The sequence below is a fragment of the Kogia breviceps genome, chromosome 12 (genome assembly GCF_026419965.1).
Source record: "Kogia breviceps isolate mKogBre1 chromosome 12, mKogBre1 haplotype 1, whole genome shotgun sequence".
NCBI lineage: Eukaryota > Metazoa > Chordata > Mammalia > Artiodactyla > Physeteridae > Kogia > Kogia breviceps.
In genome coordinates, this window is record NC_081321.1 from 65,631,103 (window position 1) to 65,644,968 (window position 13,866).

The 13,866-nt window shown below is 37.5% G+C and overlaps 1 protein-coding gene across 13 annotated transcripts in view; it reads right to left on the minus strand.

Moving 5' to 3' along the window:
* PPP1R12A (protein phosphatase 1 regulatory subunit 12A) overlaps positions 1-13,419 on the minus strand; it is a 151,022-nt gene extending 137,603 nt beyond the window's left edge. For 7 of the 13 annotated variants that reach the window (XM_059081637.2, XM_067009795.1, XM_059081631.2 and 4 more), the window contains exon 1: positions 12,603-13,105. In XM_059081637.2, the coding sequence (XP_058937620.1) occupies positions 12,603-12,839 (237 nt within the window). In that variant the 5' untranslated portion in view covers positions 12,840-13,105. Of the gene's footprint in view, positions 1-12,602; positions 13,214-13,269 lie in introns of those variants that run through there. The other 6 variants (XM_059081633.2, XM_059081632.2, XM_059081634.2 and 3 more) reach the window with 4 other exon arrangements.
* Between the last annotated feature and the right edge of the window lie 447 nt (positions 13,420-13,866).

The following is a 13,866-nucleotide window of genomic DNA, read 5'->3' on the forward strand; positions in this document are numbered from 1 at the left end:
CTTTAGCATACATTTCACAGTTGATTGTAATTTCTTGCTTACTGCCTGTCTCCTCCAATAGCATTCAAATGTACTCTGCTCCTGACCTATACAGTAAGCACAAAGTATTTAATGAATGAACACATCCTGTGAAAAGCACTCCATTCACCTAGTCATCCAAACCGGAAACCAAGTGCACCCACATCTTTGCCTCTATTCCCTCACTTCAAACTCCTTCCAATTCCTACCAATTCTATTTCTTAAATATGTCCTGAGTTCATCTACTACTTACCAACTTCACCGCCACTAAGCTAGTTCATCTCTCTTAGACTCAAGTTCCTGAACTAGTCTCCCTGCCTCCAGTCTAGTCCTCTTTTCAGTTGCATTTTCCCCGCTGCAGCCAAAGTGATTTTTCTTAAAGAGAAAATTTGACTGTCTTATTTAACCTGATTAAAATCCTTCAACACTTCTATACACCTCCAGCTCTTTGCACATACTATTCCCTCTCTCTGAAATAGTTTCCGGTATCCTCCCCTCCCTCACAACTTTGGCTAACTTTTACTCATCATGCAGCACCTTAAACAATAACTTTCTCCAGGAAGCCTTCCCCTTCCCCAAATCGAGGTGAGATGTGCCTTCATCAACTTCCACACCACTTTGTACTACAACCATTACATATCATTATACATAACTGACATAAATGTATAATTTCCTTATGTTTATCTATATACCCTAATACACTGCAAGCTGTGTTAGGTCAGGGACAGTGACTGGCTGTCTTCTTTGTCATCATAACTACAGAGATGAATACCAAGCCTCTGCCAGTGCCTCAATTTTTAGTGGTGAACACTGATAAATACCTAATTTCGTTCTTTAAAAATACAACAGCCTATTGTAAATTAATTCACACATTATATAATAACCCATTCCAAGTATATAATTAAAAGGTTTTGGTATATCCAGAGTTGTGTAACCATCACCACAATTAATTTTGTAACATTTTTATCAACCTAAAAAGAAATGCTATACCAATTAGCAGTCACTCCCCATTTCCCCTCAATACCTCCAGCCTTTGGCAACCATTAATCTATCTTCTGTCTCTACAGACTTACCTATTCTGAACATTCCATATAAATGGAATCCTACAATATGTGGTCTTTTGTGACTGGTGTCTTTCACGTAGCATAATGTATCTAAGATTCATCTATGTTGCACCAAGTATCAGTACTTAGTTTCTTTTTATTGCCAAATAACATTCCACTGATTTCAGTAACAAAACATACTACATTTTATTTATTCATCAGCACATTTTGTGTTGTTCCCACTTTCTGGCTATTTTGATAATGATGCTATAAACATTAACATACACATTTTTGTGTGGGCATGTGTTTTCAGTTCTCTTGAGTATACACCTAGGAGTAGGACTGCTAGGTTATATGGCAACTCTATGTTTAACCTTTTGAGGAACTGCCAGACTGTTTTGAAAGTTGTTGAAAATGGTTGCACCACTTTACGTTACCACCAGCAGTGTATGAGGGATGGAATTTCTCCATACCCTAGTCAATACTTATTATTATCTGTTGTTTTTATTATAGCCATTCTATTAGGTGTGAAGTAGTATCTCATCATGGTTTTGATTTGCACTTTCCTGATGGCTAAGCAATTTTACTCTAAACTCCATGAGGTAGCATTGATATCTCTTTTGTTTAAAAGCATATCCCCCCCAGTACTTAATAGTGTGTGACACAAAGTAGGCCTTTAATTCTGTTAAGTGAATATATAAAAAGGTAGTATGGGTTTGGGATATTTCTTTTTCAGGTGTGCACGATAGGAGTTATTGACTGTATGTTGGAAGCGGAAGGAGTAAACCCAAGAAGACCCTGAGATTGTAGTTTAGTAAGTGGAAGACTGATGACATCAAAAATAAGATGCAGATTATATAAAAAGGAGAAGAGATCATATAAAAAGACAACAGTTGAAACTCTAAGAATGAATGATATGGAAAAGAAAAAATAGAGACACAGAGAACTTTGGAACATTCTTCTTTAAGAAAGAAACAGATCAGAAAAAGAAACTGAACAGGAGCATTCAGAAGACAAACAAGGAGGGAATAGGGTCATGAAAGACTCAAGACATCTCTTAAGTTCCAGTAACTTAAACATAGCTTTCTCAGGGATGTCTATCCTGACATTCTAGGTTAAGTCCTCCTAGTAAAAAATTTCATCTTACCTTAGATCTATTCTAACACTCACTGCCACCTCCTCTAGATTACACACTTCAAGAACACAGGGACCTTATGCCAGGCATATGATAAATAATGATTTATATATTTGTTCATGAATGAGTTAATCACTAATTTAAACAAATAATAGCAACATTTACCTGTAAATACAAATACTGTTTAATATTTCAAACAACTTACAAATTTTCTTAACACAGAGAGTAAAACAGATTTTTCTATGGGTGCCTCAGAGAAGGGAGATAACATCATCACATTATGAATGTAACGTGTGTCAGCCGGAGTACTTTCAAGGTTAGTCTTCTATATTAAATATACTAGAGACTTTACTGAAAATATCCTTTGCATAAACAAGCATTAAAACAGCATGTTATCTTGGGCAAAACATATAAAATTGCAGGTGAAGGCTTCCCTGGTGGCACAATGGTTGAGAGTCCGCCTGCCGATGCAGGGGATGCGGGTTCATGCCCCGGTCCAGGAAGATCCCACATGACACAGAGCGGCTAGGCCCGTGAGCCATGGCCGCTGAGCCTGCGCGTCCGGAGCCTGTGCTCCACAACAGGAGAGGCCACAACAGTGAGAGGCCCATGTAGCAAAAAAAAAAAAAAAAAAAAAAAAAAAAAAGCAGGAGTAGAAGGCACTGAAGGCCTAATAATTACTTGAGGCATTTTCATGTAAACCACATTGAGAAAACCAGAAATTTAAAGACATTTTAGTGTTTTTTTAAAAAAGATGGCTAAAAGTTAAATAACAATAGACATTTTCAAAGGGAAAAACCTTGAATATTAGGCAAAATTTTTATGCAGATCATTCCATGTACTTGGAAAGGATATATATTGTTGAACATGTTATCTGTTCTAATCTTTTAAGAAAAACTGTACAAATTAACCTATCTTTGAGAAAAACAATAGCTCTTAATGAAATACAGTGTCATGATCTGGCAACAGCAGCATCAAAATCTTTTGTGGAAAACACAAAAAAAGACCATGGTTCAATTCACAAGCTATATAAGCTATTGACTTGTTTCATGCAAAATTCAGAACACAAATGAAGAGTGCACTAAGTTTAATCATGAAGAAATTCTGAAGCATACTATCAAGTCCAAACAATGTAAAAAGAGTTGACTAAAATCCAAGATGGACTCTTTATGATCATGTTCCAATTAAGAAAAAACTTTTTAGAAAATATCATTTAATCACTGATAGTACTTATTAACCATGATTACCCAGCATCTACTATTTTCACCTGACATGTCTCTAACGACTATCATTTTCAAAATTTACAAACATTCCTGGAAGAAAAAAACTAAAAACACAAACTCAACTCAACACAGAGGATATTCAAAAGAACCTGCTGGAACAGAAGCTCCGATAGAAAAGTTCCAGAAATGTTCCAAGCAAAAGTACAAATATTGGATTAATATTTATAACCATCTAAAATCATTTTGAAGGCTAATAAAATGTATACACTTTACTTTGTTTACTACAAAGTAAAGGTAATTGATGTGTGTGCGTGTGTTTTAACAGTTAATCCAGGAAAATATACTTTCCCATGTGGTTAACTTCTAAATGGTATCAAGTCACAAAATTTCTCCTTTGCACTATTCAAGTATTCAAGAAAATGGTACAAACTTTCTACAACCTTATGATTAGGAAACATGTTAAATATGTAAAACATGTATTTTCAGCTCATATGAGTTAATAATCAAATTAAAGTAACGCTTTTTAGTCACTGAAGCTCTCCCTGCGGAATATCTCACTCAGTGCACATAACGCATTTAAATAGATTACTAAAAAGGTGACAGCTGAGGAATGCCTTCATTTCTTTCCATGGTTTCTACTGAATGTCATTTCAGAAATGCCTATATAACACATGACAATGTGGAATGTCTCCACCCATGAAAGAGCATTCAAGTCAAGCAAACACACTTAGGGCAGTAACACAGAGCTCAATTTTGTCTTTTTATGGTTAGCCAGCATAACAATGAAAAGCTAAACAACCAAAATACTAACAAGGTCAGAAAAATAGTGACATACAGGGATCCATAGTGAAAATGTTATTTAGGAAAAAAATATGATTAAGATCATCAGAAAATATGAATTAGCTTCTAATGACATATGCTAGGGATTCCTTTTCTAAGCCAACACTGGATGATTTGTTTAAAGAAATTCATTTTTAAAGTATGTAACATAAACTGAGCAAAATTCTACTTGTATTGGTAATCAGGAACACATTCCATTTCAAAAAGAAATCTAAGATCCTGCTAAATTTTGACTGTAATAATGGTTACCTTTACATTATAATCATTATAAAGTAAGTTATTGGTATACACTTTTTAATTAGAACATTTTAATGTTTGCTGGTTGTTATATTTACCCAAACTGTCATCATTTTGTTCTCTATGAACTCTGCTCTTCACAAGATTAGTCTACATTGTGTTCATTTTTAAAAAATCAACAAACATTTACTGTGCACCTGCTAAAATAAAATGCAGATACCAAAGGGGATTTAAAGAAAAATGAATCAAAGTCCCTACTTGAAGGAATTCACTATTCTGTCTGGAGATAAGATATACTAACAATAGCAGGTAGCGTGTAAGTGCCAAACATAGGGTTTAAATAGTAAGTGAAAGAATTACTGTGAAACCCCGTGGTCAAGAAAGTCCACACTTTACGCTATGAGCTGTGTCTTAATACAAATAAGCTGGGAAATACATTCCAGAGAAAGATTACATATGCAGAGGCTTATGGAAATATAAATATGAAACCAGTGGTTCCTAAAGAAAGCTTTCACCAATCTCCTGAATCTCTTCAGGTAAATTCTTTTTCCACTTCTTACTGAGTGATCAGGGACCAGGCACTTGCATCCTGATGATATGGCCTGCCACCACCTGAGCTCTCTCATATCCTACCAAATGGAGACCACAGGGAATAAAGTTTTGAAATCTGCTCACCCTTAACTACTACTACTTCATGGAAGAGCATCAAGAACATCTGTTGTCAATACAGCAGTAATCTTATAGACTGATATGTGAGTCTCCACTGTCCTTTATTTGGATACTATATCCTTTTCTTCTTGTTAAAGTATTCTTTCTTTTATGAAATGATGATGGTAGAAGGGTATCAAGTTGTTTGTTTTTAACACCCTAACATGACAACATAAAAATTAGGTTCTCCTCTTTTAGTCATCAAAATTGAAACAAAGAACAAAAACCATTTCTTTGGTCCATGAAATGTAAATTCTGGGAACCAATGATTTCAAAGGCAACAAGTAAATCACATTTCAGACGGTGCTCTCACTACCACTAAGAAAAAAATTCTATTGCCTTTTCTAAGGTAAGACTTGAAATATAATTTGGCTAAATTCTGCAAAATGATTTAAGGAATGGAATATTCTTATGACTTGGATATTCCTACTTCCAATTAAAATCAAACATGATATTAAAAATTTGTTTTACTAATTCAGAATTTAAATTTAATTCAGGTAACTTTACTAGCATTTCATGTAATGTCTCAAGTCCTAATTATAAATAATAATAATCACTGTACAGAAAGTAAATTTCAGAAGATTAAGCTAAATGGTAGTGACAAGCCGGAGCCTGCTTGTTTGCCTTCCTTCTTTCACTATCGCTGATATGAGTTTACCTATAATTTATATCTTTTCATTGACAAAGTTAAGTCTGTGAATGTATAAAGCATTTACTGTAAATGAGTATGTAAAAATGCCTAAAGCAGTAATATAAATTGTTATTACGATAAAGAAAAATGAAGATGTTGAAAGACTAAGTAAACCCTGTCCTTAAAAAGAGTTCTGTTGCTGCTGTAACTTCCTTTGTAACTACCGAAAGCACCTGATCAAATATTACGCACATAATGGTCAGTCAAAAGTAATCTTGGCAGTTCCTAAAGTTTAGGACAGATTTAGAGATTAATTTAAATATGGCATTACTGCATTTCAATTACCATAGAAAGCTCTTAAAAGTTTTGACTAGCCAAACAACAGCAGATGAAGAAAATAATTATATCTATGTGTATGTGTTTCATTTGATTCTCTACTGATTAACATGGAAAAACTTCCAACTACTAATCATCAACCATAATGACCGAAGATTTAAGAATACTTTCTTCTTCAGACTTAAAATACATGTAGCATAGTGTTAAATTTGGGCTCTGGAATCACATAAACCTGTGTCAGAATCCAGCTCTGCCATTTATTATCTTGGTAACCTTGAGCAAGAGAAAAGGGACATTGTGAGAATTAAATGAGATATTGGTTGTAAAACTATCTAACATAATGTTTCACATGTAGCAAATCCTCAGCAAATGTTCACCAGCCAATTCCTTTCTTCAATATAACACTGCGATAAGTCATGGCTACTACATATCCAACTCTTATTTAGAAGAAACTCAAAAATGACTGTTGGAGGTCTTCGACCTTTCAAAGAGATATACCAAAATGCCAATACTCCATTTGCCAACCCCTGTGGAACCACACAAACTTTCAAAAGAAAAGTGGGGTGAAAATCATAATTTTTGGCAGGCAGAAAGGCAAAGAAAATAGCAACTTTGGAAAGTGTCAAGAAGTAACATGTTATAGCAGTAAACAAAATAATGTTCTATATTTCGCCTCCCTCCAAAGCTTTCTAAATAGTTATATTTTTTAAATTATCTAACTAGACAGTTTTTAAAGTACATCTCTTATGTGAACAGTATTGTAAAATGTGATAACAAACAGATAATGAAAAAAATTTTTCCTCTATTCCATCTAATGTTTCTACCTGGCTATACGAGAAAATGCTCAGTCACAGCTTGCAATCACACTGTAGCTGAAGTACATGAAAGATGGTCTTGGTTATGACACTTCAAAGTCAAACCACAAAACTGTTGCCAGGAAGCAGAGGTATCAACTGCAGAGACGGCATTATAACAACAGCACTGTGGGCACTGGTGCCCTACCAGCATACCTCGTTTATGGCTAGGGTTGTCCATTTATTTGTAGGAAGTGAGGGGCCAGTTTGGGGTTAGAAATTTTGTTTAGGTTTGTTCTGTTTGTTTTTTATGGTTAGGATGATTTCAATAAAAAGTCTGAAGAGCCATCAACCATTTAAATAAAATTATGTAGAGAAAATAATTTATACTGTGTATTTTTTAAACACAGATTTTAATATTAGTTATAAGGGATCCAACAGATTCTTCCAAGATCTTAATATCCCCCACCAAAAAAAAAAGTAAACAATTATAAACTCTACATTCAGTTTTAAAGAGATTTCTCACATACAGCAATTACACTATTCTCTAACAAGAGACTCAGTATCAGCTGCTTCTAGTCTCTTTTCCTTTTGGTTGGAAAACACGTTAAGTAGCCCCATTAGAATACTTTTTAAAAGAGAGTTACATTTCAGATTATGATTCAGTGAAAATGGCTTGGCTGAGAAGACTAAGCACTTGAGAAAAAAACTCCTCAAAAGTATTCCTTTTACTGACAAGAGGGGAGTCACATATTCCTCAAGGAAGCTTCAAATGGCTCCCTCAGAAGTAGATAAAATTTGTATTTTAAGAGCAAAGGGATGTAATATTAAACTTACCTGCAAGTCTGTATGTATTGAAAAGCAAAACTTTTTTTAAAATTATAATAGCAAAGAACATGGATTTAATTCTACTCTGTATTCCTCTATAGGACCTAGTTCAGACCTTTATAAAGAAGGTAGCAAATTAATTGATGACTCAAGTGAATATTTTTCTATCTCTTAATCAATAGTTAAACTGGTTCAGAATTTTTTTAATAGGAAGGAGGTTAATATTAAAATTTTTTTTTTAAATCTCAAGACATTTAAAATATCTGCACAGAAGATCCACAACAAGTTCTACCATGTGCAAGGACTGTACTCTAAGTATCTGGGTGTGAATGTTATAATGATTTATCTTACGACATACAAATGACTATAAAACTTCCTATCTATGATACGAGGTAAAAGATAAAATTCAGTAAATCTTTAGTGAGCGCCTACTATGTGCCAGGCTCTGGAAATACAAAAATGTGGAAGATTGGGTCCTTACAGTCAGCCAGGAAAGACAACCTTAAAAACACACACTACTCAGTAAGAAGTATTTTAACAGCAGCAAAGAGGCAAAATGTAAGGTAAAATGAGCATCCCAGAGGAGAGTCTCTCCAGTGACATGGTTATTATACAAATTCAAAGGACAGAAAGATCCTTTCTGGAGGACAACTGGGTTGAATTCTGAAGAATGGCCAAGATTTTGATTGGCAAAGAGGGAAGGAGTATATTCTAGTGGTGGAAAAAGCAAGGCCATAGGCATGGAAGTAAAAAGAGTAAAGGATATAACACAGTGGAGATATATCAGGTCTAACCTAAATGGTGAAAACACTTAAATCTGAATTTATGGAGAGGAGTGACATGACTGAAATGATATTGTTAAAAGATTAATGTGATAGCAGTATGAATGCTAGACTAGACCAGGGAGAGAAGAGGCAGGGAAAGCAATTAGGCTATTACTGTACTCTAGGGATAAAAATAATAAAGGTATGACCTAGATTGATAATAAGAGTAGCAAGAAAAATAATTGATGCGAAAGCAGTTATGAAGACTGATTGTCTATATGTAGACAAGGGAATGAGTAAACAATAATTAAAATGTTTAAAGCTTAATCTAGAGATTAATGACATCATTATCAGAAACAGAGGCATCGATGAGAGGAACAGGTTTGGTGAAGAAAGAAAAATATTCATTTCAGGTTGAATTTAAAGAAATTCCTGATATTGATGTAAATAAACAGTTGCTATTCTACGGCAAGGGGGTGGACCTCTATTTACTATATCACTACTTGAAGATATATTTTTAAATATAAAATCACAATATACTGAATAATATTTTACTTTAAATCAACAGTTCGTCATCAGTAGAAAAATGGAAATGAGGGATTGGAGCTCTTCAGCAATGTGAGAACTGGAAACTGACTTGGAAGTCACAGGCACAGAGGAAGCAGATAAGATTTTAAGGTAAAATCAAAAGGTTACACTCACAACTGTTGAAGAAATCTCAGTCCTGTATTTTATGCACACCAGTATCAGTAAGCATTAGCAATAATGCATTCTACAGAAAACTATTATTACTCTCCTAAAACCTTTATAAAGTATACTGAAATAAAGATACAGATCATATAGTATTAAGACTCTACCAGGTAGCTCTTAAATCAGAGCTGATTATTGCCCACTGATAAAAATGAAATTCTACTCTAGACCTCAGTTCTAGAAAATCAGAAGTTTATAATGTAACTTCAGTACTGTTTTCTAGCTACTGGAGGGGGTTAGGGGAAGGGAGGCTATTCTAGAGACCAAGATAGGAAATTTGACTAGAAACACTGCTTTTTCTCCTATATGAATGACCTATTTTTATACAGAAAAAAAGGAAACTATCTTTCGTAACTTCTAATGAGAAAGAACATTCAACCAATTAAAGAAACTTTAAAATATAAGCTGCTTATATTAAAATGGAAGTAAAATATTAGATTAAGAAGTGTATTTGTCAGTTGTAAAGTTCCTAAAACTTTTCTCCTGACAGTGAAATTTAAGACACTCCATCGGGGCTTCCCTGGCAGCCCAGTGGTTAAGACTTTGCCTTCCAATGCAGGGGTTGTGGGTTTGATCCCTGGTCGAGGAGCTAGGATCCCACAAGCCTTGTGGCCGGGGGGGAAAAACAAAACAAAACATAAAACAGAAGCAATATTGTAACAAATTCAATAAAGACTTAAAAAAAAAAAGTCCACATTAAAAAAATCTTTAAAAAAGAAAAAAAAGGACACTTCATCAAAACCAAAAATGGAAATGAATATTCCAAAAGACTAACCAATAATTAATCTGGTAAAAACATTCTGGCTATTCTATGAGCTTTCAAGAGGTTAAATTTTTTAAAAAATTACTCAAGGGCTATTAAACAAATCAATGAGTCAATTTTGGTTTTATAATTTAAGTATTTAAAGCAATCAGTATTCAAGAGATTTTTTAAGGTTAAAAATTTTTGTGATTCTTTTTTTAAAAAGTTTTATTTATCACCTTTCACTATCTGTTGTTCTGAATTTGCCCAAAGCGAACTCCTTGTTCTCTGTCACAATGGCAAAAAAGTACAAGAGTTAATAAATGAGAAATGAGGGTGGAGAAAACATAATAAAAATTTTAATGCTTGATATTTTAAAGACTTTGGCTTCACTGAGTTAAGGAATGTGCAAATAAATTACAAAAAGAAATTATGCAAATGATTATGCATAAACTTGGAAACTTCTGCTTAAGTGTTTGTCAGCTAAAACAAAATATCTAATAAAGACAACACCTAAATAATGCCAAACTAACCACTGAATTCAGTTAATCAGGAAGACTTTGATAAGTCTGATAATTCTTGCAACATGTTCAAATTTAGAGAAAAAAAAAAAACCCTAAGAAGCCTGTTAGATGTATTTTCTCTACCTAAGCCAATGAGAATATAAGTATTAGAAGTTTTCTTCTTCCTCCAAGCCAATATAATTGGGTTCCTCAACAACTGCAATAACTTTACATTTCTATATGACAACTTTAATAAAACACACTGATATAAACCATTATGCAACCTTATCCTGACCTCAAGCATACAATAATCTGTCTTTCTGAATCAATTCCATACTAAACCATGTATATTACACTTGAAAGAAATTTGAAGAGTCATCTTACATAATTACATTATCATTTCTAATGCCGAAAGTTTCTTTCATTTCAACACCATGTTTTTAGAATCTAGAGTTATGCTATAGCTTAAAATAAACCTCAGCCAAATAAAAAGTTTGTTATACATTAGAGACTCTAAATTAATGGAACAGATAAAGAGCTAAAGACCACGCTATATTTTTACTGGGTGCCACACGCTGAATTCCAGATTTGTCCTGTAATTTGTCAGTCATTACAGTTCATCCAGTCAACTTTGTAAACAAAGGCTATAAGCCAAGTTTGATATGAGAATTCAATTAAATAAAATTTAAAACAGTCATCATTCACTAAACAGGAAGGAGTAAAAGGAAAAATGCCACCACACACCTCTTTTAAAAAGGCAGCAAAGTAATATGCATGAAATATGAAACCGTAAGTTTCAACCTCCCAAACAAGTTTTTGTTACAGCATTAATCAACATAAAGCTACAATCTTCCACATATAACCAAGGCAACTTTTGAGTTAGTTTACAAGTCTTTTCATTGTAAGGGGAAGCTATTGCTGTTAAGTCGTTTTCTAGTAATTTCAAGTTGTCCACTAAGAAAATGGAAATTGACACCTATTACCATCACTGAAAAATTGCTTTTTAAGAAGAACTCTAAGTGGTTGTGTTGCTTTTGGCCTGTTAAAGGCAAAGCAACATTATCTCCGGATTGCCAATAGTTTCTCCTTATTTGGCTAACATTGAGAGATCCCAATCAGACTACTATAAAACTTTAACATGCACAAAGCATCCATTTTGAGAAAAGTTCGTGAACAGCTTTCTTTTTTCCCACCCCCCAAAAGAAAAATGAGAGCTTGGTAACCGGCTTTGAAAAGAGTGCCTCGTATTTATTCTTCTCTTTCTAACCCCAATGCACACTCCTGGACCTGAGGCCAAAGGATCTCTGACACTGCGGCAAACTCTACTCTGAGTTAGAGACTCTTTCGTACGTTCCGGCCCGCGGTGGGCAAGCCCTTTAGAACGCTTCCTCACGCTACCCACTTTCATCCTCTCCCTTTCAGCCGGTGTAGATCAGCTAAATTACACCGTTTCCCCCTCCCCAGTGACCAAGAGTAATAAAGGAGAAAACAGGAAACCGTCTGCTCAGGGCACTTGGCTTAGGGAGCTTGATTACTATTATTATCATCATCATTTATAATCAAGTCCTTAAAAACTACAATAAATCCAACGTCCTCCTGACAAGCCAAAGACGTCCCTCTACCCAAGTGTTCCCAGTGCCTCTTGTTCGTAGTTTTCTTCAGCATCCCCCGTCCTCCGACTCTATCACTGACATCGGGGGCCCAGGCACAACTCCACCACACCGCTCCCCATCTCGACCCCAAATCCCAGACACAAGTCCACAAATGGCCCTGGGGCCCCAAGCTGACCACAGTCCCTTTCCCCCTCTGCCCCGGAAATCTCCTGGTTCCCTTACTCCACCACCAACTGGTCTGAAGGGGGGCCCCAAGCCTAGGGCCCTCCCTCTACCAGTTCTCTCCCTCCCTCCTTCGCGGGAAGCCGCCCCCTCACCCCGCGGCAGGGAGTCTCCCGCCGCCCCCAGCCTCAGGAGACCAAGAGCCGAGGGGAGGCCCAGGCGGGAGGCTAACGAGGACCCGCAGGGTCAGGAGAGCGGCGGCGGGGCGCACAGACCTGGTGCAGGGCAGTGAGTCCGTCCACATTGGCGTAATTGATATCAGCGCCGCGGTGCAGCAGCTTGAGGACTTCGTCCGTGTCGCCGCTGGAACAAGCAGCCAGGAAGACGGCGCCATCATCGAACTTCACCTTGGTCTTCTGGCGCTTCACCACGGGAGGCTCGAGGTCCGTCTCGGAGCCGATCCAGCGCTTCAGCTGCTCGTTCCGCTTCTGCTTCGCGTCCGCCATCTTCATCCCCTCTCCTGCCGCCGGGTCTTCTTATCGCGAGGGGGGGAAAGGGGAGGCGGAGAGGGAAGAGAGGGGAGGCAGGGGGTGTGTGACTGTTTCTATGAGTGCGGGCCAGAAGAGGGCTGGGAACCGGGAGGAGACGCTCGAGACTTCCAGTATCCCACAGAGCACTGGGGCGGCGCGCCCGGCCGAACGGACCTCCCTTCCTACCTCAGAAGACCTCCCGCCCCCCGCCCGGCCACCCGTCACCGGCGGCCAATCTAACGTAACTTCGCGAGATCCGGGCAGGGAGGCGCCCTTCGGCCAGTGCGCATGCGCCATGGGCCTGTGCCCGCCCCAGGAAGAGCGCTGCCGCGAACTGCGGCGGGGGAGGCTAGGCCACCGGAGGGAAGCGGGTGTGGTCCAGGCCGCCTGGACAGCGGGGGCTGGGACCAACCTGGAAAGGCGGAGACAGGGAAGGAAGGTTGTCCTGCCCCTCTGAGGGCTCCTGGGGTTCCGGAGGCTAACAGTCGGGCTGGATGGCGGCTCTTCGGGGCAGACCTGCCTCCAGGGCTGTCTCAGCTCTGCCGAGTCGTTTGCTCAGGGCGGAGGATTTTCCTATTGGCTGCGTTATTTGAATGAAATGGAGGACAGATAGGTCGTGAATTAAGCGCTAGTGATTTCCCTTTCTGAGGAACTCAGATGAATTTGCTACGAACCTTTTAAAAGCAGGGTCTGTGTGTGCAGCCGAGGGATTTGTTGGTAGTTACCCCAGATCTCAGCCCAAGGTGACCGCCTGGTGACAAGGGTTGACCTACAGTAATTGCAGTGGCTTTCTGCCAGCCTCCACTGTAGAAACGTCTTTCCTCTTATGCTTATTTTTTCTTGCTTTGTTGTGTGTGTGTTGTTTTGGGTTTTTCTGTTTTCTCTCTCTCGTATTTTGGGTACTCTTTCCCTTCTTTCAGTGCTTTAATCCTGTCTGCTACTACCCCGGAGTTTAGCTCTGCCTTGTTACTGGTCCTGACCTTTTAAGGGATTTCTGGTTCCTGCTCCA